This window comes from Homalodisca vitripennis, chromosome 3, assembly GCF_021130785.1.
Source record: "Homalodisca vitripennis isolate AUS2020 chromosome 3, UT_GWSS_2.1, whole genome shotgun sequence".
NCBI classification, from domain to species: domain Eukaryota; kingdom Metazoa; phylum Arthropoda; class Insecta; order Hemiptera; family Cicadellidae; genus Homalodisca; species Homalodisca vitripennis.
In genome coordinates, this window is record NC_060209.1 from 118676780 (window position 1) to 118703410 (window position 26631).

At 35.0% G+C, this 26631-nt stretch overlaps 1 protein-coding gene across 6 annotated transcripts in view; it reads left to right on the plus strand.

Annotated features, from left to right (window-relative positions):
* Nucleotides 1–26631, plus strand: part of LOC124357407 (WD repeat-containing protein 81) — a 98727-nt gene that overhangs the window by 4546 nt on the left and 67550 nt on the right. For all 6 annotated transcript variants that reach the window (XM_046809178.1, XM_046809175.1, XM_046809174.1 and 3 more), the window contains exons 2-7: nt 4625–4738; nt 12266–12395; nt 12919–13072; nt 13776–14014; nt 16481–16669; nt 16842–17026. In XM_046809178.1, coding sequence (XP_046665134.1) covers nt 4629–4738; nt 12266–12395; nt 12919–13072; nt 13776–14014; nt 16481–16669; nt 16842–17026 — 1007 coding nt within the window. In that variant the 5' untranslated portion in view covers nt 4625–4628. The remainder of the gene's footprint in view (nt 1–4624; nt 4739–12265; nt 12396–12918; nt 13073–13775; nt 14015–16480; nt 16670–16841; nt 17027–26631) is intronic.

Below are 26631 nucleotides of genomic sequence, written 5' to 3' on the forward strand. Positions count from 1 at the left end.
GTAATTTCTGTTGTTATTTAGTCTTTCCTACCTTTTATATCTATTTTACTAATATCCTATACATTATTTTCTTATTTTAAGTTGAAATTTTGACAAATAGTCTGAAGTGGCTAAAGTAAATAATTATAAAAAGATTATTTACTATGCCTACTCGGTTTCAAGGTGTTTGTTTTGTTATAACATTTTATATACTACTTAAATGTAATTTTTCTTTTCTACTGTCTTAATTTTATCGTTTTATTAATGGTTATGGTCCTTTTATTATTTATGACATTAAGTAATTGTTTAAACTATTTCTATTAACTTGAAACATGTGACTTGAATTTAGTATTTTTGATACATTGATACCGATTGATAGTTCTATTATTCAATATATAAAGTATCAATGATTGTAATAAGCGATATGAAAACCGGGTCCGCTTATCGTACTCTGTCTGAGATGAGAAGTGGTATTACATTATAGTAACCTATTACCAGACAATCCATTCTCGGTATTAACATAATACTGAACTGACGTTACTAAATCGTGAAGTAAACTGAGTCAGTACACATTACAAAAATTAACTAACTTAACTCACTACAATGTAACATTTAGACTAATAAACTAATTATAACCTAAATTTTCTCTGTACAATTCAATTATTATACAAACATTGAAGTAACTCATTGCAATGTAATATTTAGTCTTAGTAGACTACTTATAGTTAATGATAACTTTCTAAGATCAAGCAAGTGAATGAAGAATTTGTTGGGTTTGTTTTCATTTTTCCAGAAATAAATCTGTACAGGTCCGCTTCTATTTTGATAAATATCGGTCCATCACATAATCTGTTCTTTTTTGCCTTCCCTTCCTGTTCCATCCAGCTATTTTGCTATATTGGGAGTGCCGATGGGCGAGCGGTCTAAGACATTGGACTTGAGTCTGAGTTAGAGATAGCACAGGTTCAAATCGTGTCTGTGACTGTTGCACTTTTTATCAAAACCATTGGCCGGTTAATAAGGCCTAAAAGGGGATTGGCTTCTAAAAAAAAATTATTACTCGGCTGTTACTTACTAAGTAACCTATACCAGAAAGACATTATGAGAAAGCCAAATCATTCAGCCAAGCTCTTACAGAAATAACAGGGTGTTGCTGGTAACATGGTATCCCTGTAATATGTTACCACTGAATAACTGTGTTACTGACACTAATACATTGTATACCGCACATCTACACTGACTACATGTAAAGTGGCAATGTACATGTTATTTGTGTCACAAGGTAGACTCTTTATCCTTCAAAATAATAAAAGTAGCCTAGATAGATTTTTAGTCAGAATTAAATTATTACATAGTAAGATATGAAAACAGCCGAACAATACTGTATTTGAAATAAGAATAATGTAATTTGGGGTACTTTGGGATTATACCGACCACACCCAGACATGAATCGTTATTTGACATTTTGCTTCTACTGATTACTAGATTAGCGTAGAACAATATTTGGTCAATACAACACAGGAATTGTCTTATTGCAAACCCCTCCCCATCCTCAGACAGAGGTCAAAGTCGAGCGGTCTAGTAGATAACGTGATTGCAGAGTCTCGCCGCCCGTTCAGCTGGTGCGTCGCTTTGTTGTACTTCCGTGTTTTACCCCTACATTTCTCCAAAGACAAAAATTCAACAAAAACAAACATTACCAAACAAAAACTAAACTCTTTATTGAAAAAAAAACACTCAAAACTTGTTTTTATTCTTGATCACACTCCGCCACCCAAAATGCGAGTGCCTCCGGCCTTCGGTGCTGCTGAAGCCTGCGCTGATGTCAACGAAAGAAAAACATTCCTCGAGATAGTACCTATCAGTAAAATATCAAATTCTAGAGGGGCTGATCAGAAATATAAATTGAATTGTAATGGAAAAGGCAATTATGTAGCCTACCGTGCAAAAAACTTAAATAATCATGTGATGCCGCGCGGCCTGCCGTGATTGGGATTCTCGAGAAAGATAAGATAACAGCGACAACAATACCTGGAAATGCTTGTAAGTTTGTAATTTTGTAATTAAAGAGTTGTTTTTTCATTCTATCATGTTTGTTTCTATAAATTTATATTTTTGTGTTCTTTATACTGGTGTGGTCGGTATAATCCCAAAGTACCTAATTTGGTTTCAGTAGTTATATCGAGGATTCGTTATTCATGAATATTGATGATTTGATTGTCGTGGTAGTCACTTATTATACTTCAGCCTAGACTGATTGAAACAAATAAAATGGTGATCATCATATCATGGAAGTAATCAGTATGGGTCTAGATTAATTGGTTCTTTATAGTTGTGTCAACAACATGGCTGCACAGTATAATAAGGGTACTAAATCATCAATTAGAAATATCTATTGAATACAAAAACCATCTAATTATAGTTATTTAAAATTAATTATTGTCAAATTTTTTTAAATGTATTGAATAACAGAATTAATTATTTAAAATAAATTTAAACAAAGTAAAACCATTTGTATGGTATTTGAGTAATGGCCACAAGTACAATGGTGACGTACATCACTTACGTTATGGATGCTAGGGACATCCTGACATCCTAATTGGAGGCAATAAGGAATCCTTATAGCAATGAGACATGATAGAGTAGGATTCGTCAAGTAACTAGATGATAACTCATATTGTTTAGGGAAGTTGGATTTCCGTTTTCTTGGTATCTTTGGTTTTTTTTCATTAACACTTTTAGCCCCAAATGTCTATGTTACTCTACAGTAAGAGTAAATACCGTAATCATAAATCATGGTACGGTTGAGAGTATTAAGACCTTTAGTTTGAGGTGCTGCTCAGTGGGTATTCTCATTAAAAATTTATAGTTGTCCACAACTTCCCCATTTTGGGTGAGGAAGTATCATTTAAAAGAATGCAAAAACCACTTCACTTTATGTTATGGCAATCCCTCAATGTGCATTGAAAATATTCAGCCATTCAAAAGTTAGGTAGGTGGGATTGGACATTTCCATCCTGTAGAAATGAATAATCATGCAAAATTTCAAGTCTATACCTCCAGCAGTTTTTGAGATATTGTGTAGACAGACAGAAATGAAATTTATCCAGCCTACTTATTGAAGGCTTTGCTAAAGCCCAGCCAATTATGTACATTTTATAATAACAAAAACATTGAAAAAAATGTTCAAAACCTTAGTAATATGTAAAAAAGTAACTTTGTAGATGTTTCCATGACTTTTTAATGAGGTTTACTACAGTCTTTAAATTACTAATCACAAAACTACGAGTATTTCGAAACATATTTAAACATTGTACTCACTACCTATAGCTTACACTAAAGTGAGAATAAAGATTTTTAACAGTTTTGTCTATATTAAAGACTAAAGCTGAAACCGTGCACAAGTCTATATCACAGATATTGCACTGATAGTGTTATTCTCAGTGCTGTTTATTATCAGCATATACGCGGAATAGAAGTAGAATGACATGATCACACCATCTATAAATAAAATAGAGAACTATACAGACAGACAGAAAACAAAGCGTTTTCGGACCTATGGTTCATTTAATTTTTTGTTGTTTTGATGCTCTGAACTGATTCCTAAAATATTGGTCTCCCTTTATGAAACACCCTTTATGTACGTAGTTCTAAGGCATAAATATAATTATTTTATATAAATACATTAGCTCTCAAACAGAACAGTTCCTACTCTTGAAAGATACATCTTGAGAGTTAATGATTTTTGTTACATATAGTCAATACAATTAGATTTTACTCCAATCTTTTTAGTAGTTGTTCTCACATTAAATTACAAGTTCCTGTTTCACTAGCTATTGAGTTAGTTAATTAATTCCCTACAAACAACAGTAATAGTTGACTTTAGGTAGTAACACAGAGTATCTTCACTAATTCTACTCTTCATACAAAACATTATATGATGCCTATCAAAAATGTCAAGAAATCTTACTGATAATGAAATATAGATAAGAAATAAAAGCACAGACTATTCTTACTATAGTATGAGACATTATTGCAAGCCTGGGTAATGGAAAATAAACTGTTGTTTAATGCACTTAGGCCAGAGATATATTGTTTAAACTATGAATATATAAGATGAGTTTCTTGCGATAACACTACTGTTAAAGTTATTAATTATGATCTCCTTATATTATTAATAAATAATAAATTCAAATGACTAGGCTTGCAGTGATGTGTCTTGTACTATAATACATAATGCAATGAAATGATTAACACTATCTGTAACACGTCACGTGCTGACTTTAAGACAACTGGGGTAATATTAGTAGGTAAACAGAGTACATTCAGTTATTGAGTATGTAATTTTTATAATTGAATTAGTCTAGAGGTTGATAAACTTTGCAGTGGTAATTTAAACAGCTTGTATGGCCTATTGTTATCCATTTTAATTACAATGTATAACCCATTGTAACTACTGTACATTGTGACATTTAGATAATAGGAAGATACTCCAAGTGTGAATATGCATTCTTCATTCACTATTGATCATTAAAAGCAATTTCAATATAATTCAGTTGTAAATTTTCTTAACAAGCAGTAGAATTTTTGATATTTAATTTTAAATAAAAAAAAACTCCTCATTATTAATGCTTTTATTTTCCAGAAAAATGGATGCTGCAGACATAATCCATGAGCGGTTGAAGATTCCTATCAAATATTTGAAGAATTTTTCAAAATCAAATAAAGTTGAAGGTATTGTTCATCGGACATGGATCAGGTAATTTATTTCAAGATGTGTTCAATCTTGATAAATAAAACTTTTTTGCTAACCAAAGAGCCAGTAAGTAGGGCTTTTTCATAAGGTTTTTGCGTTTGGATACATGTGGGCAATTTTTTGTAGGTTCATGTACACATTATCTCATTGTGCATGGGAATCCTATTACATAAATCAAACAAATACAGAAGATTAATCTAGAAGCTAGACCAATACAAAATTCAATATACGACGTACTTTCACGAAAATTACAAAAATGACTTTCAAAATTTATATAGTATAATTCTAGTAATAATTTATTTTAATTCACATTACACCACACAGGAAAAATTAATATTAAAATCACATGTCTAACTATTACTAAAAATAAATTTACTTTTTGTACTTACTTATGTATATATATATATATATATATATATATATCGTATGGGGGACAAAGGCAGCTATCCATAAATAAATAAATTAAAAATTACAATTATTAAAAAGTACGTAAGAACAAAGTTCTTGAGTCATAAATTAAAAATAATATTAAAATCTCCCGTCACAAAGTTGGGGGTGAAGTTGTTCGCGTCCATAGCTTGCTACACGTGCTCCCTGGGTAACGCTAAACGAACAGCAATTTTTGGTAGCTGGACCGTCACTCTTGTGATCTCCCAGTTATGGCAGCTATCGAAGACTTACTTATGTGATGCGTCTGAAGAAGATAGCCTTGCTATCAAAAGGCCTCACAAATAAAAAGTTATTGGTTAGTGTGTTTTTCATGTAGTGGTTAAACTAAGAACAATTTGTATTTTTTGAATAAATGTTTGCTGACTTTTGACATTCTAAGTGCCAATGTCTGATTTATTTGATGTATTTTGACATTTACAGTTTGGTGGCACCAAATGTTATTAAAATAAGTTGAAATTCAGTATATTTCTGAAGATATGATTTTGTTGATTACCATTCAGTTTTATCTAAAATAAAATTTATTTAGTTGTTTGTGAGAACAGCTGTTAGTTACATACAAAAGTGCGAACTCCATTCTCTGTGTTTGATTCTACCATTGTATTTACAATTCTGTTTAGTGAATACAAAACAAGGCAATAAACACAAAAAAGGGTTAATTGTCAAACATACATCCCAGTGACTATAGGTAATCCGCTTACAAAAAAACCTTGGTTGATTTGAGTTCACGCAGGGTGGGGTAAGTACCCCTCCGCAGCCCCTCCAAGTATCCCCACCACTGCTCGGCGCTCACTCTATTTGATCAGCTGACTAATCCGGCTCAGTCAGCATCGTTCACTGTTGCGACCCGTTCAGTTGAACCGGCCAGTACAGAGTTACTGAGCCTTCCCGCTAGAGCGTGTTATACCGTCATCGTGTTGACTGAAAAAAACGAACGAATGAACGATTGGATGTAGTGTGAGTGAACGAAAAGATCTGCTAGTAAAAAAGTATTCGAACAGATTAAGAAACAGCATATTGTACAGTGAATGGATAGATATATAACAATAGATGTATTGTTTCAGGAATCTATTAAATGCAAATACTGTATATCTATTAAATGCAAATACTGTATATCTATTAAAGCTTATTTAAAAAATACAATTGTAAGTTACCAGATACATTGCTAGATATTTTAACTGTTATTACTTATAATAAATGGACTTAACAACACAATTTTGACAACCACAATTTTTTGAGGACCTAGTGTAACCTAACACATAAATTCTATATTTTTGTAGTTATTTTCATATGATGTTAAGCTATTTTTCATGAATAAGAGTTTTTAAATGAACTTAATAATAATATAATAATAAGTTTTAACGATCATTAAAAATAACATATCTGGTCTGAAAGAAATATCAAACTTATTCAGTTGGCAGGAAAAAGTTAACGAAACGTTCTAAGTGAACGGGTCGTTTGAAACACTCTGATCTGGATCACTTGTTCACTTGAATGACCCGTTCTAATTGAACGACACATCTCTAATGGCCACTGCCACTGCACGGCTAACCTCAAAACAAAATGCAAGCTTCATGGATATATCTACGGCTACATTAATCTGTTCGATTAATATTTTACGCTCAGACTGCGACACTTGTATATGCCTACACATAAAAAATATATAGTTGTAGAACAGGTAAAGTTGCTGCAGTGTAAACAAAACTGTGAGAGCGAGACATGATCCACACAGCTGTTAAACAGATACAAGAAGGTGCTGGTCCCACTCCTCACCCCAACTCCCCGCTGGAGGGGGCCCCTCCTGCGCGGTACTGCTCAGAAATTTGCTTCTGCGCAGGTTTCTTTAATACCGGTTGACCTATAATCCTTATATTATTTTATTAATAATTATTTTTAGAAAATTCAAGAGTTTTTGTTTAACCCTTACTTTGCATAGCCATACCAAGAAGAATAATCAAAGTATGAGAATGAATAAAGAGAAATTATAAAAAAACATTAGATCTATGTGAGGTCTTAGCCATATAAGCGTCGGTCAAAAAGTCACCTTGTGGCTGGCTGATTTTGTGTCCTTGCAGGGAAATTTGATAAACATTTCCCTTATAGAAAACACGTATCAAACTTAAACCCTATAGTGTTAGGGTAATAACAATATATAACACTGGTTATAGCAATATATAGTTATATATTTTTTTTATGAGACTCAGTTAAAATTGATTATGACAAAAGAAATAGTTTTTAGAAATAAATAAAAAAAGAGTTGTGATGGTTATATTATTTTCTTAGTTTTAAGTTTTATAACATTCAAAAATAGATGCCTGTTAAAAAGTAATAACTTTTAATAAGATTTAGGATATTCCAAAGATTTTAAATTTAGTAGTCTTCATAAAAAACTTAGTGTTTTGAAATGCTTTATATATTTTACTTAGTACTATGACGCTTGAATCTACGTCTTGTTTTAAAAAATTACATAGTTTTTAGTATCTAAGATAAATGTAAAAAGAAGTTGCATGAAATCACATTAAAATTAAGTGTTATATAAACGATTAAAAGCAAAATAAGAGAGTATGATGAGTGTTGTTATTTTTAAAAACATTGAAAAATATTTATCATAAACTGAAAATTTCACTATAAAGATTTTTGTAAAATGTTGCAAGTTTAAATGATAACTAAAAATTGCATTATACTTCCATCCAAACTTTAATAGATATATTTTATAACAAATTTTATCCCAAAAAAGAAATAATATTATAATTATTTTATTGTTACATAAATAAATTAAATTATAAAAGAAGTTCAAAAGTTTTCAATACTGTGCAATAGCAAACAACGTAAAGGATCTCATTGTGAATTTGAGTTAAAACTGTCATGATCTAAAATGCTATATTTTAATGAAATTCATTAAAAATCTAAATTAAATTTATAAAAAAATTAATTTTTGAGACTGTTTAAAATGAATTTGTGAGTTGATATTATGTATAACATTATTTATTTAGAAGTAATTAAATTACAAAGGAACAATTGAATCATGTCATATAAAACGCTTATTGGAATACATACTTATTAGCAAAATTGCTTTGCTCATACAAAACAGATTTCCTAATGACAGCATGTGTGCTAAAAAAATGCTACGGCTCTGACAATTCAGAGTCACAGAATGGCCAGACAAGCTGCTAAATATGAATATCTGAAATAAAACACTAATACAAGTAAAACTCTTCAGCTTTTTGGAAGTGCAAATAAGCAATTAAAATCTTACATTAAAATTGATTTATAAGTTGAATTATGACTAGTTGTTTTTTTATTGAGTGGCAATATAAAACATAGCTAAATGTAAGCCTTATTTATAGAATTAAAAAACTATAAATTGTATGTAATAAAATTTTCAGTTGACCACTTCTTTTTCAAAGCTATATATTGACAGTGGTATCAACTACAAAGATTCAACGACAAGTAGTAAACTCAGTGGAATTTGAACAATTTTGATTTCTTAGCAAATGGTGAAAAAATAGGTGATTACAACGTAGTGATTATTTTCTTTTGTACTTAACAGCTAAAAATATCGGTCAGTAATCTTTTTTATCCATGAAAATAAAGGCTTAGAATCTCCAACGGTAAACTGTTTATTTTGGTTTGAAACTATATTGAGTATCAAATCTTGAACAGAACAATGTACTGCATCAATCCATAATATTTGTTGGTTGCCACTGCACAAATTATACAGGGTGTAACTGAAATACACCGACAAACTTCAGGAGGTTGTTCCTGAGGTCAAAACGAACCAAAAAGTTCCTATAAATGTATGTCCTAAAATGCATCGTTTTCCGTCTGTCCGTCTGTTTGTGTTTATTACATTAAATTTTTTTTCTAAACAACCATTAAAGGTACAAAGTTAAACTTTTCAACATATGCTAATCTAGTAAAGATTGTCAATTTAAAAAAAAATTGAAAATTTTTACTCAACAAAATTCAAAATGGCGGCTAGTTAAAATCTTTGATGGTGAATTTCTAAAAAACTACTTCCTGTATAAAAAATTTACTAGAATATAAAAAAATATAAATTTATTTATAAAACGAACGGTACCTCATTTTTTGAAATCGCTCAAGAAATAAAAAAGTTATGGCATTTTTCTTAACCTAGTAACATATCACATTTACAAGTTTTTTTCTTGTTTCAAAAAACTACAGTAGCCTACAATTGTTTAGAACATTCAACAAAAATATCTCACATTAAACAAAAATATCTCACATTAAACAAAAGAGTTTTAAGCTGTCATTATTAAGAAATACGGAATAACTTAACAGAGCAACATTTATTTCAAAATATTAGGGATCACTTTACAACAAATGTTCAATATGCCTTCCATTTGATGCGATGCATGCATTAACACGTCTGGTCATTGATTGCCGAGTTCTTTCAAGTATTCCTGGTGTATTCCTTACAGTGTTACAGGCTGCAGTGATACGCTGTAAAAGGTCATCCCTGGTATTAACTGGTCTTTCATAAACTAGAGTTTTCAAATGGCCCCAAAGGAAGAAATCGATTGGATTTAGATCTGGCGACCGAGGTGGCCATGATACAGGTCCCCCTCTGCCTATCCATCTTTCCCCATAAGTTTGGTCCAGAAATTGCCTGACATCTAGTCTGAAATGCGCGGGAGCTCCATCATGCATGAACCAACAGTGCTCTCTCACACCCAAGGGAACATCATCTAAAATTTCAGGCAATTCGTGTTGTAAGAAATGTCTGTAGTTTTCACCATTTAGTATGTCAGGTAATACAAAAGGACCTAATAAACAGTCTCCAATGATGCCTGCCCAAACATTTATTTTAAACTGCTGTTGATGTCTCCCTTCATGAATGGCTTGTGGGTTTTCATCAGCCCATTGATGCATATTGTGGTAGTTGGTTATTCCATCTCGATTAAAACAAGCTTCATCTGTATACACAACTAATGATGTAAAACCAGGGTTGTTAGCTTGCTGATAAAACCATTGGCAAAACTGTAAACGTAATGGAAAGTCAGCTGGACCAAGGGCTTGTACACGCTGATAATGGTACGGATATAACATCTGCTCATGTAGAACTCGCCATACTGTCATGTGGTCTACGTTGAGTATTGCTCCTAACTGCCTAGTACTTACGCCTGGATCTTCCTCTACTCGCTGTAAGATGTTTTCTTCCAAATCAGGAGTTCTACACTGTCTCTGTACACCTCGGTCTGCAGTAGAAGGTAACAAAGTGCCAGTCTCATGAAGTCGGTTGAAAACAGCAGCAAATGTTGAATGAGTAGGTTGTTGTTGATTTGGAAATGATTCGTAATACAGGCGGGATGCTAGGCGACTATTACCGTTAGCTTTTCCATACATAAATATCATGTCAGCTTGATGGCTAAATGGGTAACCTGCCATCTTCAATAGAATAAGAGCACTATCGACTAATAATATTTCTACAAGTGAAAGTAACAGATCATATCTTGTCAAAAATAAACAAGGAAATGACTTACTTATCTGAATTCATTGTTGTTCTAATCAGCTGTGTCTCAACATGAAAACATATTCAGCTGTTTAAACCATGAAAGTTGAGTCATGTAGATTGCTTGTTACAATGTCGTTTTTATAATTTAATACTAATTATCATGTTTAAAGTTTTTTAACCCAAAATATCGTTTTATTTTTATACTGCCTAAATACTTACATTAACTTTTGAAACAAGAAAAAAAACTTGTACATGTGATATGTTACTAGGTTAAGAAAAATGCCATAACTTTTTTATTTCTTGAGCGATTTCAAAAAATGAGGTACCGTTCGTTTTATAAATAAATATATATTTTTTTTATATTCTAGTAAATTTTTTATACAGGAAGTAGTTTTTGAGAAATTCACCATCAAAGATTTTAACTAGCCGCCATTTTGAATTTTGTTGAGTAAAAATTTTCAATTTTTTTTTAAATTGACAATCTTTACTAGATTAGCATATGTTGAAAAGTTTAACTTAGTACCTTTAATGGTTGTTTAGAAAAAAAATTTAATGTAATGAACACAAACAGACGGACAGACGGAAAACGATGCATTTTAGGACATACATTTATAGGAACATTTGTTGTAAAGTGATCCCTAATATTTTGAAATAAATGTTGCTCTGTTAAGTTATTCCGTATTTCTTAATAATGACAGCTTTAAACTTTTTTGTTTAATGTGAGATATTTTTGTTTAATGTGAGATATTTTTGTTGAATGTTCTAAACAATTGTAGGCTACTGTAGTTTTTTGAAACAAGAAAAAAACTTGTAAATGTGATATGTTACTAGGTTAAGAAAAATGCCATAACTTTTTTATTTCTTGAGCAATTTCAAAAAATGAGGTACCGTTCGTTTTATAAATAAATTTATATTTTTTTTATATTCTAGTAAATTTTTTATACAGGAAGTAGTTTTTTAGAAATTCACCATCAAAGATTTTAACTAGCCGCCATTTTGAATTTTGTTGAGTAAAAATTTTCAATTTTTTAAAAATTGACAATCTTTACTAGATTAGCATATGTTGAAAAGTTTAACTTTGTACCTTTAATGGTTGTTTAGAAAACAAATTTAATGTAATAAACACAAACAGACGGACAGACGGAAAACGATGCATTTTAGGACATACATTTATAGGAACTTTTTGGTTCGTTTTGACCTCAGGAACAATCTCCTGAAGTTTGTCGGTGTATTTCAGTTACACCCTGTATACAACTGACCTGGCAAATTTAGTTAGTTGTTGCTTATTTGAATAATGTTTCTGCAAAAATATTTTTTTACTGAATTTTGATTACTTGCAAAAAGTGTCATTAATTGAAAAAATTCAGTGTTTATAAAAAATATTGCCTTTATTTTGTACATGTAACATTTTGACATTAAATATCCTTTTTTTGTAACATAAAATACCAACATATTTGTATCCAAAACAAATACATAATTTCATTTAGTTCCTTAATGTACTTTCTTAAGACTGAAAATGGAATTTGCATTTTAATTCAGTAATGAATGTGTTAAGTAAAGGGTAAACTCTTAGCACAATTTTTAATGTAAATATTTGATTTTTATAGGCAGTTGGTGGACCAGCGAGAAGTCCCCTCAGAGTTTCTGCTCCATGACCAGTTGAGTCCAGCTGAAGTCGAGGCTTGGTTTAAACAAGGCGAGAACTTAGGTTCTGCTTGGCAGAAATTGATGTTTACGGTTGGTAAAAATTATTTCAAGATTATTTGCTTACTTGAATAAGTAGAAGCACACAAATTAATACTGTTTTTTTTTCATTTTTAATATTAGATCCTAATTGAGATAAGTTGTAGATGTTTTCTGATAGTATCATTACAGATTAAAAAATACAAATTCTAATCAAGTAATACTTGGCAATCATTATATCAAACTTATTGCTGATTTTTTTTATATCCGTAATACTAGATCCTAATCTTAAAAGTAGATATATTTTTAATGTGGTTGGGGAGTAGAAGACTACTTAATATTTTACATTTAACCTTATTATTTTGGTTTTGACATGTAAAGAAAAGGACAAATACAAGCTTTTTGAAATAATGTTTCAGATAAAAAAAAAAAATATTTAACGATGGTGAATGGCCTAAATCCTGTTATGCTTACAGTACAAGTATTTTAGACTAGTTATATAATCTAAATAATCCATAAAAAATTATTCCATTAGTTTGAAATCACTGATTCCAAATGTTTTTTTTATGAAATGCAGATTCTTTGGAAACGAGACTGTCCTGTGATTCCACTTCCAAGAGCCAAATCTCGATTGAAACCAGAAACTCCCCTCTCATACAACCAAGTCCTCCATTATGTGTCACATACAAATTTCAAGAACTTGTGGAAAGAAGTCTACAAGAAATACTCAAGTAAGAATGTTGGGTATAAGATGGTTAGCCTATATCATAAGGGTTTATATTTTAATGGAAACCAAAATATTTTGTATACATTTTCTCTTTAAATTTGTAATTCAGGTATTTTAAACTTTATACCTTGAAATATCAATAATTATCATCCAAGTTTTCTGGTTTACATTGCGTGTTCTATTTGTTGTTTTCATCCTCCTATTATCAATCTGAAACTTGTTGTAAAAGCAACTGAACTTGTTGCAGTATTCGTTGGCTCATTTGATAACTTTTCCTGTGTGGGGAGAATGACAGTGCAATTCTTGTTATCTGCACGCAGGCTCTGTTCATGTGTCAAATTGCATGTTATATGTTACATCTTAACATTGTTTACAGCAACTGTGGGATGATTTTAATTGCAATTTTTAGTATGATTATTAAAAAAAGTTTTTAGTGACTTGACAAATTTTATGTTTTGATTTTTGTACACATTTATTAAAAAAAAATAGCTTTTAAAAATTTTGTTTTAATTTTTATTCCTTTGAACACCTCAGAAATCAGAATCCAAATAGCACTTTGAACAAATTAACAAATATTTTAAAAGTTAATTGCACGGTAGGGCTAAATATAGAAATGTATACCTAGTGCTATAAGAGTTAAGAAATACATTAACTAATTATATAATAGTCTTGACTAATATATTAATATATGACATATTTACTTTCAGATGGATCCCTCCCAGGGTATATGAACCGCAGTCACGACCGCTCCACCGTTCAATTGACAGATAGTGCCAGCCTACTGCGAGAGGTTATCTTTCGTGCTTACGGTTGCCCACTTGTGCCCCTTGATGGTTCTAGTGGTGTATGTACTACAGATAGTGACAGATGTGAAAGTGCTTTTCATCCAAATCTACTCCCTTGTATAGTAGCTTTAGAGGCTAAAAATTATTTCATACTTGTTCATGTAAGTAACTATTTCTTAATGTGTATTTGAAGATCAGTATTAAGTGTACTTAGTCACTCTCGACTAAGTTAAATCACCATGCTGGGAGTTTCATTTGACTGCCAATATTGGATTAATGAATGATTGTTGCTGATAGTTTTAGTTAAGATATTGGAACATCATCCATCCATTACGTAATTGTAGTAAAACTAAATATATTTAGATTTGTCACATTTTCTCTTCGTTTGTTATATAAAATAGCAGTGGTCTGTGATATGTTAAGATTCTCAATTTTATTTTCGTAACAAGAATTAAAAGTTTCCCTGGTAGTTTATGTAGATCACTGATTACTTTACAATTGTCTAATATTGTTTATCATCACTTATATTCACAACACCAATGTGCCTAAAAAACACGACACAAAACCAGGAGTAAGACAATGGATTTACTATAGCTCATTTCTGTCATTAAGCAAATCAGTCAATAGTCAATTGTGTTGTATAATAGCTACCAAAAACATGTGTCAAAGTAATACATCTTGTAATTGACTCCTTACAAATTAATTTTATACCATTTAAGACTTTTAACACGCCCCATATAAACCATCTAATGCAATGTAAATACTATTTAAATACTGATATAAAAACTACCTTATTGTACAAAGTTGTAAATGTTTGCACATGAGGTAATAAAATCTGGTTAGCTCCCTTGACATTGTGTATGGCATTTTTACTGTAAAGAAAAGCAAATGTATAACACTTTCTTTTCCTTATACCTTATATGCCCTTATACATATTTCTTAACATCAAAATCACTTCAGCACCAGAAATTAATTTAAGTTGGATTCCAAAACCAACATATGTGATCATTGTTTTGGTCAGTACAACAGCATAATTCAATTGTGGAACCATAAATAAATATGACTAGGAGTGAATTTAAATGAACAGATTCATATTGACCACATTAACATTTTAGCTGTACGATATATATTTGTCATTAAAAAAAAAAGGCAGACTCTAACTACTACACTTGAAATGTCTTAGACTGGAGATAGGTTACAAGTGCTGGTAATAGATGCGTTATGACCCAATAAGATCTTGACAACTAACACATGCATAAATTTTATGTATAAAGTAAATTAATTCGTCCGGAATTAAATTAAATCAGCCGGAACTGACTCTTTTTGACCGCAGTAACTTTTAAGTCGTACACAAATTATATATTTTTTCATCGGAACAAAGAGGCAAACTATAACTTTATCACTTGAAAAATCTTAGGTAGAAATTACATTTAACAAGTAGAAAGAAGAAGTTGGTTTTCTTTGGTATATATTTTCTTGATCAGGGCTACAAGGCAAACTCTACAATGGTACTGGAACTATCTTAGACAGAAAGTGAATTTAAACAGATGGAATTTGATTCTTTATAACCAAATTAGTTTATCGAGACATATCTGTATATAAAGGAAGTTTCCTGAATTACTTATCAACTTCTAATAAAACCCATGAAAGATAGAGAGATGAAATTTGGTACATACCTTCATATTGCACACTAGAGGCTCACTAAGGAATGACTTTTCTCTATGACATCAGGGCTGGTGATAAAGTTGTGAAATTTTCCATAAGAATGCATTGCAGCAAAGACATTTTATTTATTGAAAGAACCTGTCAAAGTAATCAACTGTTCTATGTAGACTTTATAATATTACAACACAATCATATGTTTAGTAAATTTAAGTACCATTTTAAATATATTAATACTTATAGTCTTGAAAGCATAGAGTAAGTATAAAAATAACATCACTTCTTATTTCAATATTTTATGTAATAATTTTTGAAGCACAGAGGTTATTCAGATAATAAAATTGGAAGACTTTTAAAAATATTCTTTTAACTGAAATTATTAGTAAAGATAATGTAAAGAGATATTTTTTGTAGGAGGTAGGCTTCTCGGACCTGTATATTTTCTTGCCAACAAAACAAACTCAGCTTTGGAACCAGTGTTATCTCATGCCAGGTGTACAATGGCCAATAGTAGACGATTTATAACCAAAGTAGTCTTCTCAGACTTGTGTATGCATACACAAAGTATATATATATATCTGTGTGTGTGTGTTTTTTTTTTAACGGTGAACAAACTCAATTGTAGCACTAGAAATATCTCAGACCAGATTGAACTGTAATGGTTATAAGTATATACTTTTTAACTCTCTCAGAAGTGTTTAGAATGTCATAGAAAGAGAATATGTGAATATAGTGCCTTGTTTTTCAATAGAAGATTGCGTGTGAAGGCGCGGATAACTGCTAGTATATATATATATATATATATATATATATATATATATATATTTATTGTTGAATTAGCATTCAGATGCAATGTTGGACTTTGTCAATAAATGAAGATTTTGTATGACAGTAAAATATTATTGATCATTTTTAAACTCATTGCCTAAAAGCTAGTTTTAAAAATACCATCTACTATTTTCCAGGAAAATGTACCTGGCCATACATTATTGGATTGTGTGACATTCAGCCCAGCCATTCTTGGAACGAATAGTAAAATGTTGTTCCTTGTTTACCAACTACTATGCTTACTGAGACATATACATGATTTGGGTTTAGTGTTGGCTGATATTACGCTGTCTGATATTTATGTGGACTCTCATCTTTGGATCCAGGTGAGTTGGTTATGGATATTAACTTATACATTTTAATGTTATGTATTTATTCCTAAAACAAGTTTTTATTATTAATTAACTTAGAGAATATTTTGTATTTAGTTATTTAAAATAACATACATGATGATTAAGAGCTATAGTTAAATGGTACAATATGTTTTTCATGTTTCAGGTTACTCCAAAACTGGAAGCAAACATCTATGAGCTGCCGCCCAAACCTCAGACCGACCAAGAAATTTCCAGTGTAGAGAAAACCAAGAAGTCCCATGATATCAACAGTCTAACGCTGGCATGGGTGCGCGGTGCAATGAGCAACTTGGACTATCTCACTGCCCTCAATAATCTTGCTGGCAGAAGGTGACAATTTATTAATAAACTACTCTCATGATATTCTTTATTATAGTAAGTTGTCTTGAAAATGTATCTCTGGTTTATTAAGTATATTTAACCCTTCCCGCGCTACGGCAATTTGGGACGCACCATACCCAAACGCTACATACACCTCAAAATCTTTTTTTCCATAAAGTCAACGCTAATGTAGTTTTTGAGTTTGTTACCATATAACGTTTAATCGGGTCAGGGGATAGTTTATAAAATTATATAACCCTAAGACACCGGATAGAACAGTCGAGAGGGGTAAAATCCAGGGTTCGAAAGGGAGAGGTAGTTTCCAAGTTTCAGCTCAGAACCGAATTAATGTGAAACCAAAAGCCGAAGCAAATACAAATACAGCACCGATGATCAACGGATCAAACATGCTTTCATCATCGCAGACTCGGAAACGAAAGGGAATAAAGGGAAGGCGTCAGCATTTGCTATAGGATGACTGTTCCAATACCTAAATGTCCCCTAATACGACAGTTGTTAGTTCAACTGAAGCTCGAAAACGAGGAACGCTGGAGCCAACTTACGACAAGTACCCAGCGGCCAAAAAAGAGAAATGATAACTAAATAAATCTAAATGCGAACACTAGTTCGCTCGAAATCACACACAGCTTCGAAACTAAGGAACGCTGGTGCCAACGTACGTCAAGCGACCCAGCGGCCTCGAAAAGAAACGATAAATTAAATAAAAGCTTAACTAAATTACGTCCTGCCCGATGCTAAGGAACAACCGGTGCCAACGTACGTCAAGCGACCCAGCGGCCTCGAAAAGATACGATAAACTAAATAAAAACTAAATGTAAACACGAGCTCGCTCGGAATCGCGCCTAGCTCACCTAGAGCTCGAAGCTAAAGAACGCCGGTGCCAACGTACGTCAAGCGACCCAGCGGCATCGAAAAGAAACGATAAACTAAGTAAAACTAAATTAAATTACGCCTAGCCCGAAGCTCAGGAACGCTGGTGCCAACGTACGTCAAGCGACCCAGCGGCCTCGAAAAGAAACGATAAACTAAGTAAAACTAAAATTAGATTACTCTTAGGCTGAAGCTCAGAAGCGCTGGTGCCAACGTACGTACGTCAAGCGACCCAGCGGCCTCGAAAAGAAACGTTAAATTAAGTAAAACCTAATTCAAACTCTTCTTTACTAGTAATAGAATCTAATCCTATTCGTACTGATCTATTTTCTTGCTACACTTTATATCTATAATTATATATTCTGTTAGCAGCTTAAGTACGTAATGTCATGTACTTATCCTATCGTTAGTGACTAGGCAAGTTTCAGGTAAAAGCGTGTTTTGGCAGGTAAATAAGTACCTACTTACTTGCACCTTATCGTGGCGTGTGTGGGGGCGGCGACTCCGACTGCTAGACACCGACCGAAAGACAGCGACCGAGAGAGCGAGGAAGCCAGGCACAGCGTACTTACGTACTGTAGTACTGGAGTTGTCCGCTGTAAGGCGCTTCAGCCCTTGAAGCGAACTCCGGCGGATGTATCCTGAAACTCCGCGTCTTACTTGGTCGAGCCGGACCCCGCCAGCTGACGTCTCCCGCGATGGTGTTGAGCTACTGGAGTATAATTGTAGGTGGAAGAAATAAAAATCATAACATGTCATTAACTAAAAAAATATTCTTCTCTCAAAACCATAATAAAAATGCCTTATTTAAACCCCTATAAAAATGACATGTTACATCCCCCACCCACTTCGGTGGAAACAAAATGAGAAAAAGTTAAACTAAAGGATTTCTATCAGTTGGATCCCTTATACGTTTTCACGTCTTTTACGTGGGCCGTTTGAGTTTTGTTTGTTGAACGGTCTTTCAACCCGACGATATTGGGGCCTTTAAACCTAATTACTTCGAAAGGGCCTACAAAAACGGGGCGCTAGCTTCGATGCATACGCGTCAGGAACCGAAGACAGGGTATGATGTCTTTTCCAGACCAACTGTCCAACACGGAGATTATGATCTCGTACATCGGTCATAATATCGAGACCTCTGGAAGGCACGGGCTAAATTGCGATGACAGATGTGTTGATAAATCCTTTTAAATTCTTCCATTCCATTCTTGTTCGTGTAGTTTTTCTCGTTGAGTGTTTACCTGTCGTCGCCGGAGCTCAAACGCAGGTCCACATATTAGGTAGTCTCAGCTCGCGTCCAAAGTTTAAGCATGGCTGGCGTGAACGTTTTGTTGATTCGTGGGTTCGCTGTGTTTAATGCATATCTAAACTCACTTAGTTTAGCATCCCACGATCGTGGTCTTCACCAACGAATTGCGATATCAAGGGTTTTGATGACGCGGTTAGAACGCTCTACTGGATTGCTCTGAAGACTATAAGGGGCCGTCAGCTGACAGTCGACGTTCCAGTTTCTACAAAGATCTCAAAATCTTTTCGAAACAAATTGGGACCCCATTATCGGTTATTAAACGCTGGGTGCACCGTATCTGAACAAATCATCTCTTTGAAATTCTTTACCACATTAGCTGCTGTGGCCGATCTAAGTGGACTAAGTTCTAACCACTTGCTGTAGTAATCTTGACCAACTAGTATAAACCGAATTACTATCGTGGTAAGGGGCCCACCTATATCTGCTTGTACCACTGTGGCTTACAGAAATACATCTTCCCGGCGGGCTTCGTTTGCTCAACTTTATATCGTTGACATATCAGACATTTTTTTACGTATGCCTTTACGTCACGAAACCAACCTGGCCAGTAATAACACTGGGAGAGCTTTAAGGCGGTTTTTCTAACACCCAAATGACCTGCAGTTTCTTTATTGTGATTTTCTCTTGCAGTACTTTCGGCTGTCTTCGTCTTCGGCGAACACACATTTTCCGTGGGCTTGTCTGCGTCCGTTATTTCCTTTTACTACTATTCGACGATAGAGGTTCCATCTTTTTATAATTAATTTGAGTCACCCTTTGTGGCCATCTTGTATAAGCCTTTTATACCATAGGTTCCTATCAACCATCACTACATCATTGGATCATTCCAGTCATAATTTCTTCTGACGTGGTCTCTGTTTACCTGCCTTCTTTTCTGAGCTGAACAATTTTAAATTTTCAGCCGTAAATGATTATGCCTCAATTTGTTGCTCATATACCGGTTCCGTAGACAGAGCGTCAGAGCCACTTTGTTTTAGGGCTCCTTTTCGGTATCGTATCTCCATATATGTTGCTGGAGTTCCAACACCCAGCGGGCCAGCCGCCAGCCAGAAGGAGTCTTAACTTTTGTAACCATCTTAAAGCCTGATGGTCCGATTCTGCGATAAAGTGATATCCCTCTAGGTATGGGCGAAATTTTTTTACAAAGACTAGCGCTAAGCATTCTTTTTCTGTGACTGAGAATTTGCGTTCATTGCCCGTCAACAACTTGCTACCGTACGCAACAACTTCTTCTTTTCTGTGTTTGTGTTAAAGATGCTCCAAGGCCATCCATCTGCCGAGGCGTCCACTCTTAAAACAAACATTTGTCCAAAATCAGGACAGGCTAGGATAGGCGTAGTCGTTAATTTTTCCTTGAGAGTCTTGAATGAAACTCTCCTGTTCTTCCGTCCATTGCCATCTAGTATCTTTCTTCAACAGTCTCGTGAGGGGGGTGGTCAGAGATGCGAAGTTGGGGACGAACCTCGATACCACGAGGCCATACCAAGGAAGCCAGCCTCTTAGAGTTTTCAAATTGGACGGCCTAGGAAAGGAAAATGGCTCGAACTTTCTCGGATCTGTCTGTCTTAATGCCCCTGTCGTTCACAACCGTGACCCAAATACTTCAGTTTCAGTTTTGCAGAAGTGACATTTGGCAGGGTTAAGTTTCAGACCTGCTCTTCTTAGTCGTCGATTGAAAAAACCTCTTGAAGAAGCTCTAGATGAGCCTCGAAGTTAGGGCTCACGATAACCAAGTCATCCAGATAGGCAAACAAGGTTCCAATTCTGGTCCTATAACGGTGTCCAAGAGGCACTGGAAGGTAGCCCCAGCCGAATGCAAACCAAATGGCATGACGCGAAATTGGAACAATCCTTTTCCAGGTACAGTGAATGCTGTCAGCGGCCGACTTTTCAGGGCTCTTTCCTCTGATAAAGGGACCTGCCAATATCCATCTTTGAGGTCGATGGTCGAAATATAGCGGGCTTCCTTGAGTTTTTCTAGAATGGGTTGATTTGTGGCAAGGGGTAAGCATCCTTCACCGTGACTGCATTTAGACACCGAAAATCGATACAAACTCTGTATGCACCAGATGGTTTTTTGGTAAGTACAATCGGTGAGCCCTCGAACCGACTCGAGAGCGGTTCGATTCACTCAGACTCTTACGCTCTAAACTCTTTTTCTAGTACAGCCTGCATTGCCGGATTTCTCGTATGGTTTAATAGGTGTATTATATCGATCAGGCGAATCACTTGTGTTCAAACTAGTGTTGTTTTACCGTAACCCGTAATCATCATCGAATTTAGGCAACTCCTCTGTTAGAAATTTTTCTAAGACCTCTTGTTCATCTTCTGATAGCTGATTCAATCCGCTAACATCCCTACATCACTCTTCTGTAAGAAGATATTACGTTTGTGTCGCGTCAGGGGAGGGAAATCATATGTCAGCAACCCCAACGATTCAATCGAGTCGAGTCGACCAACTATCGTCGAAGTAAGTGACGACACGCAAAGTGCTTCGAACGTATGCGTTGTATCTCTATAGGAGATCAATGCCTTCGAATGTGTATAATATTCTTCTAACGATGTCTGTGAGCCATCAGCCATCCGGATTTTCATCGGGCGTTTAAATGGTACATTTCCGTTTCTTCTCAAATGCTTAGCTAGTCTCTTTCCCACCATTGAAATCGTTGCTCCAGTATTAATCTATTAGAGCGAAAATATGCTACCGTAGATTTCTATTTCGATGGTGTTGTCTGGTCTCCATGTTTCTGCTGCTCTGTACTGATCCAGAAAATTCGCTATTGTGCGAAGAAGCCAACTCTGCCAGTTCTTCTCTGGGTGTTCTTAATTTCTTCGGTTGGGACTCGGGTGACCTTCCTTCTAGAGTCAGTCCTTTCCGTCTGGCAATTGCAAGCGGGTAGTTGCTATACCTTGTCGCTTACAATAAAAACACCTCAAGGTCTTGGGCCTCTGGCATTCTCGAAAAAAAATGCCCCCTTTTTTCGCAGTTCCCAACATATGGTGTCGTCGCGTATACGCGCCTCACCGTGTTAACTGGGTTTGGAACCTCACGTTATCTCGGTTTCCTCGTTTTTTTAGGTTTGACAAGGTTTTGGTTTCTCTGTCGTCCGTCTTTGCGTGTGGTTTCGCCTCGCCATGAATGGTGCAACTCATTTTGTTTTCTATTTGAGCGGGTTTTGTCTTTGTAACGCCGTTCTCGCTAACCGCAGACGCTTCGTGAGATTTATTCAAACTTCTTCTTTGCACAGTATGCCGTATCTGGCACTAGTGGCGAGTGTGGCAGTGGAGGAGGCCGGTAAGTGTTTCGGGCCCTCATATTCTTCATACTGCTCAGCCTGGTGAATCATATCCGATATGGTCCTACATTCTTGTCGTTTCATCGTAAGTTTATACTCGGAAATGTTGTATAAATTTGAGTTTTTCGTCTATGTTCTAGTGTTAACGAGCCTTTCTGCGCATTATGTCATGTCATAAAAGCCACGACAAAGTCTTTAAATTGCTCCTCTTGACCTTGTGTACGCTTCCGGATCTCGTAGTCAAGATTTTGTTTGTATCCAGGAGGAAGAAAACTGTGTGTTCAAAGTCCTCCTCCGAAAATCCACATAATTGTTCCATAAGTCCTTATTGTTCCTATACCACAGAAGTAGTGCAGAGTTTGGAAAATCTCTGGCAAGGCTGTAAGGTATCGTTTCATTCAGTCGCTTTCAATGCCTCAGATCCGAAGAGATCTCATCCAATCTCTCTAAGAACGAGATCGGTCCTTTCACTCCGTCAAACGAAGATTCCATTTTTTTACATAGGTTGCATAAGTTAGGCGAGTCATTCTGCAGATTGAAACAACCTGTTTGTTTTTGTAGTCCGACCGGATTCGTTTGTGTGTAAGTCGGAAGTAAAATAGTTCGGTAACATCGATTGGTGGTGGCTATTTACGTTTTGTGTGCGGAGTTCCCATCGTGACCATTAGCTGAAGGCTGGATTCTCTAGTGGTTTTAACGATAAAATAAAATCATTTCCCTTAGTGTTTTGCTGTCAGCGTTAGTGAGAGGAGTCCAAGAATTTAAGAAGAGCCATGCTTTCGTTTTGATCGTCTGCTGTAGCCCATGTGGGTGTGAACCCTATGGATACGGAATTGCCTCCTAATACGCCTGCATAGTCCATCGTATTATTTTCGTTCTCGACCTCACGCTCTGAAGTCGTTAATTTTATCCGACCGTAAATAAATGTGCTACGTATCGTTTTCTTAATTCGTCAACTTTTCCCTCACTATCAAGATTTGTATTTTAATAATTCGTTACGTAGCTGCGTTTTGTCTAAACGATAGACCCATCCAACATATGGGTCATTTTCGGCTGGGGTTTATTTATCTTTTATTGTTTTCGGTTGCCTAGTGGGAACATTAAGTGTGGCCGAGGTCGAGTTTCTGTTGACAATGGTACAGGAGTATCTTTATCACCCTTAGTACCGTTAGCCTTATCTAAATCGACCCTTTTGTTTGAGGTTGGCAAAATATAAATACAACAGTCCCAGCTTAAAATGCAAACTGCAAAGAAACTTGCAAAATATAGCGTTTTTCAAACATTTTTAAACTAATTTCCTTAAATAATCAGAAAACTAAATTAAATTTTCAGAAAACTATCGTTTAATTTCGTCCCTGTTGCGGCGGGCCAAATTTATAACGTTTAATAATCGGGTCAGGGATAGTTTATAAAATTATATAACCCTAAGACACCGGATAGAACAGTCGAGAGGGGTAAAATCCAGGGTTCGAAAGGGAGAGGTAGTTTCCAGTTCAGCTCAGAACCGAATTAATGTTGAAACCAAACCAAAAGCTCAAATACAGCACCGATGATCAACGGATCAACATGCTTTCATCATCGCAGACTCGGCAACGAAAGGGAATAAAGGGAAGGCGTCAGCATTTGCTATAGGATGACTGTTCCAATTACCTAATGTCCCCTAAATATGACAGTTGTTAGTTCAACTGAAGCTCCGAAAACGAGGAACGCGGAGCCACTTACGACACAAGCTAACCCAGCGGCAAAAAAGAGAAATGATAACTAAATAAATCTAAAATGCGAACACTAGTTCGCTCGAAATAGCTCACCATAGCTCGACTCGAGCTCGAAACTAAGGAACGCTGGTGCCAACGAAGCGACCTCAAGCAGCGGCCTCGAAAAAAAAACGATAAATTAAATAAAAGCTTAACTAAATTACGTCCTGTCCGATGCTAAGGAACACCGGTGCCAACGTACGTCAAGAGACCCCAGCGGCCTCGAAAAGATACGATAAATCGAAATAAAAACTAATGTAAACACGAGCTCGCTCGAATAATTGCGCCTAGCTCACCTAGAGCTCGAAGCTAAAGAACGCCGGTGCCACCGGTATGTCAACGTATGACATCCAGCGGCATCGAAAAGAAACGATAAACTAAGTAATAAAACTAAATTAAATTACGCCTAGCCCGAAGCTCAGTAAACGTACGCTGGTGAAACGTACGTCAAGCGACCCAGCGGCCTCGAAAAGAAACGATAAACTAAGTAAAACTAAAATTAGATTACTCTTTAGGCTGAAGCTCAGGCGCGCTGGTGCCAACGTACATACGTCAAGCGACCCAGCGGCCTCGAAAAGAAACGTTAAATTAAGTAAAACCTAATTCAAACTCTTCTTTACTAGTAATAGAATCTAATCTAATCTATTCGTACTGATCTATATCTATAATTTGCTACACTTTATATTATCTATAATGTACTTATCCTATCGATAGTGACTAGGCAAGCTTAAGTACGTAATGTCATGTACTTATCCTATCGTTAGTGACTATCGTGGGTAAAGCGTGTTTTGGCATGGCGACCGATAAGTACCTAGACTTGCACCGTGGCGTGTGTGGCGACCGACTCCAAGCACCGACCGCAAGACAGGAACGCGGCACGAGGAAGCCAGGCACAGCGTACGTTACGTACTGTAGTTCTGGAGTTGTCCGCTGTAAGGCGCTTCAGCCTTGAAGCGAAACTCCGGCGGATGTATCCTGAAAACTCCGCAAACTCTTACTTGGTCGAGCGGACCCCGCCAGCTGACGTCTCCCGCGATGGTGTTGAGCTACTGGAGTATAATTGTAGGTGGAAGAAATAAAAATCATAAATGTCATAACATGTCATTAACTAAAAAATATTCTCCTCTCAAAACCATAATAAAAATGCCTTATTTAAACCCCCTATAAAAATGACATGTTACAACCATATAAAAAAACTTTTGGGGACGATAAAAGTATAATATTTTTTAATACGTTTATTTAACTTTATAAAACAATATAAATACACAAAATTTAACGAAATGTTGAACAACCTTTTACTATCGTGTATAATATTATATTATAGTATATTATATTTATAGTATAGTTAAAATAAAACATTAATAGATATAAAAAGATCTAAAATTAGCCATCACGGTGTTCAAGGTAACTTCTTGAAACACGTATGCGGGTGCAGGTTCGGCCGGGCGGTGCATGTCTTGCACACGTAAATGGTCTCCTTGCGTAAATCGTTGCGTGTACACACAACACATCTTCCCAATATGTCAAAAACCAATTTGACAATGTACGCAGAACAGTTCCACTCGCAGTCCGCGAACGAATTAAACCGGCGAGTTAGTTCGTCAGTAGCGCTAGTGTCTGGCAAAACAGGCAGTGGCATGAGTAGTGCGCCGCCATTTTGCAGCTTGGGGAACAACCGGGAGGCGGGGACAACTATTACTGTTTTTTTCTATTGAGGGATTCATGCTCCAGCAGCTGCTGCACTCCACCGGCAAAACTGGGAACTACTTACTCACAATAATAAACACAATGTTTAAAAGCGAATATATTTGTCAACAGCATTTTTAGCAAAGTAAAAATTGGTGGTTATATTTGTCAACAGCGCGCAAAGGGTTAAAAAACCCTATCGCTATAACTGATATTTTTAACATTTAGGCCTACAAAAGAGTTTAAATTGGATACATGAATATATTTATAATAAAACTTTCATTACAGGTAATTAATTTACATTTTAGTTAGTGATTTGAATTTTTTTTGTTTCAAATATGTGTGAAAGTGAATAAGTTTCATTTTGAATGAATTGTTGTTTTGTTTGTTGTTAAAAATGGTCAAATGTAAGTGTAAAAGGGAAAGATTTTCACTCTCTGGAATGGCAAGATTTATTGTTAATGAACTGTCTTATTGGATTTCAACGTCTACTGGGGGCATGTCAAAAAAGCACTGCTAATAAAAATCTGTTTAGTAATTATTTATCACCCTTGTACGTACCTGCCCAACATGGGTGGGAAACATGCAATTAAATCCGGTTTCAAAATTGCGTAAATAGAGTAACCTAGAGAACTTCAAACTGAGAAGGAGATGAAACTGTCAACTCCCAGGTAG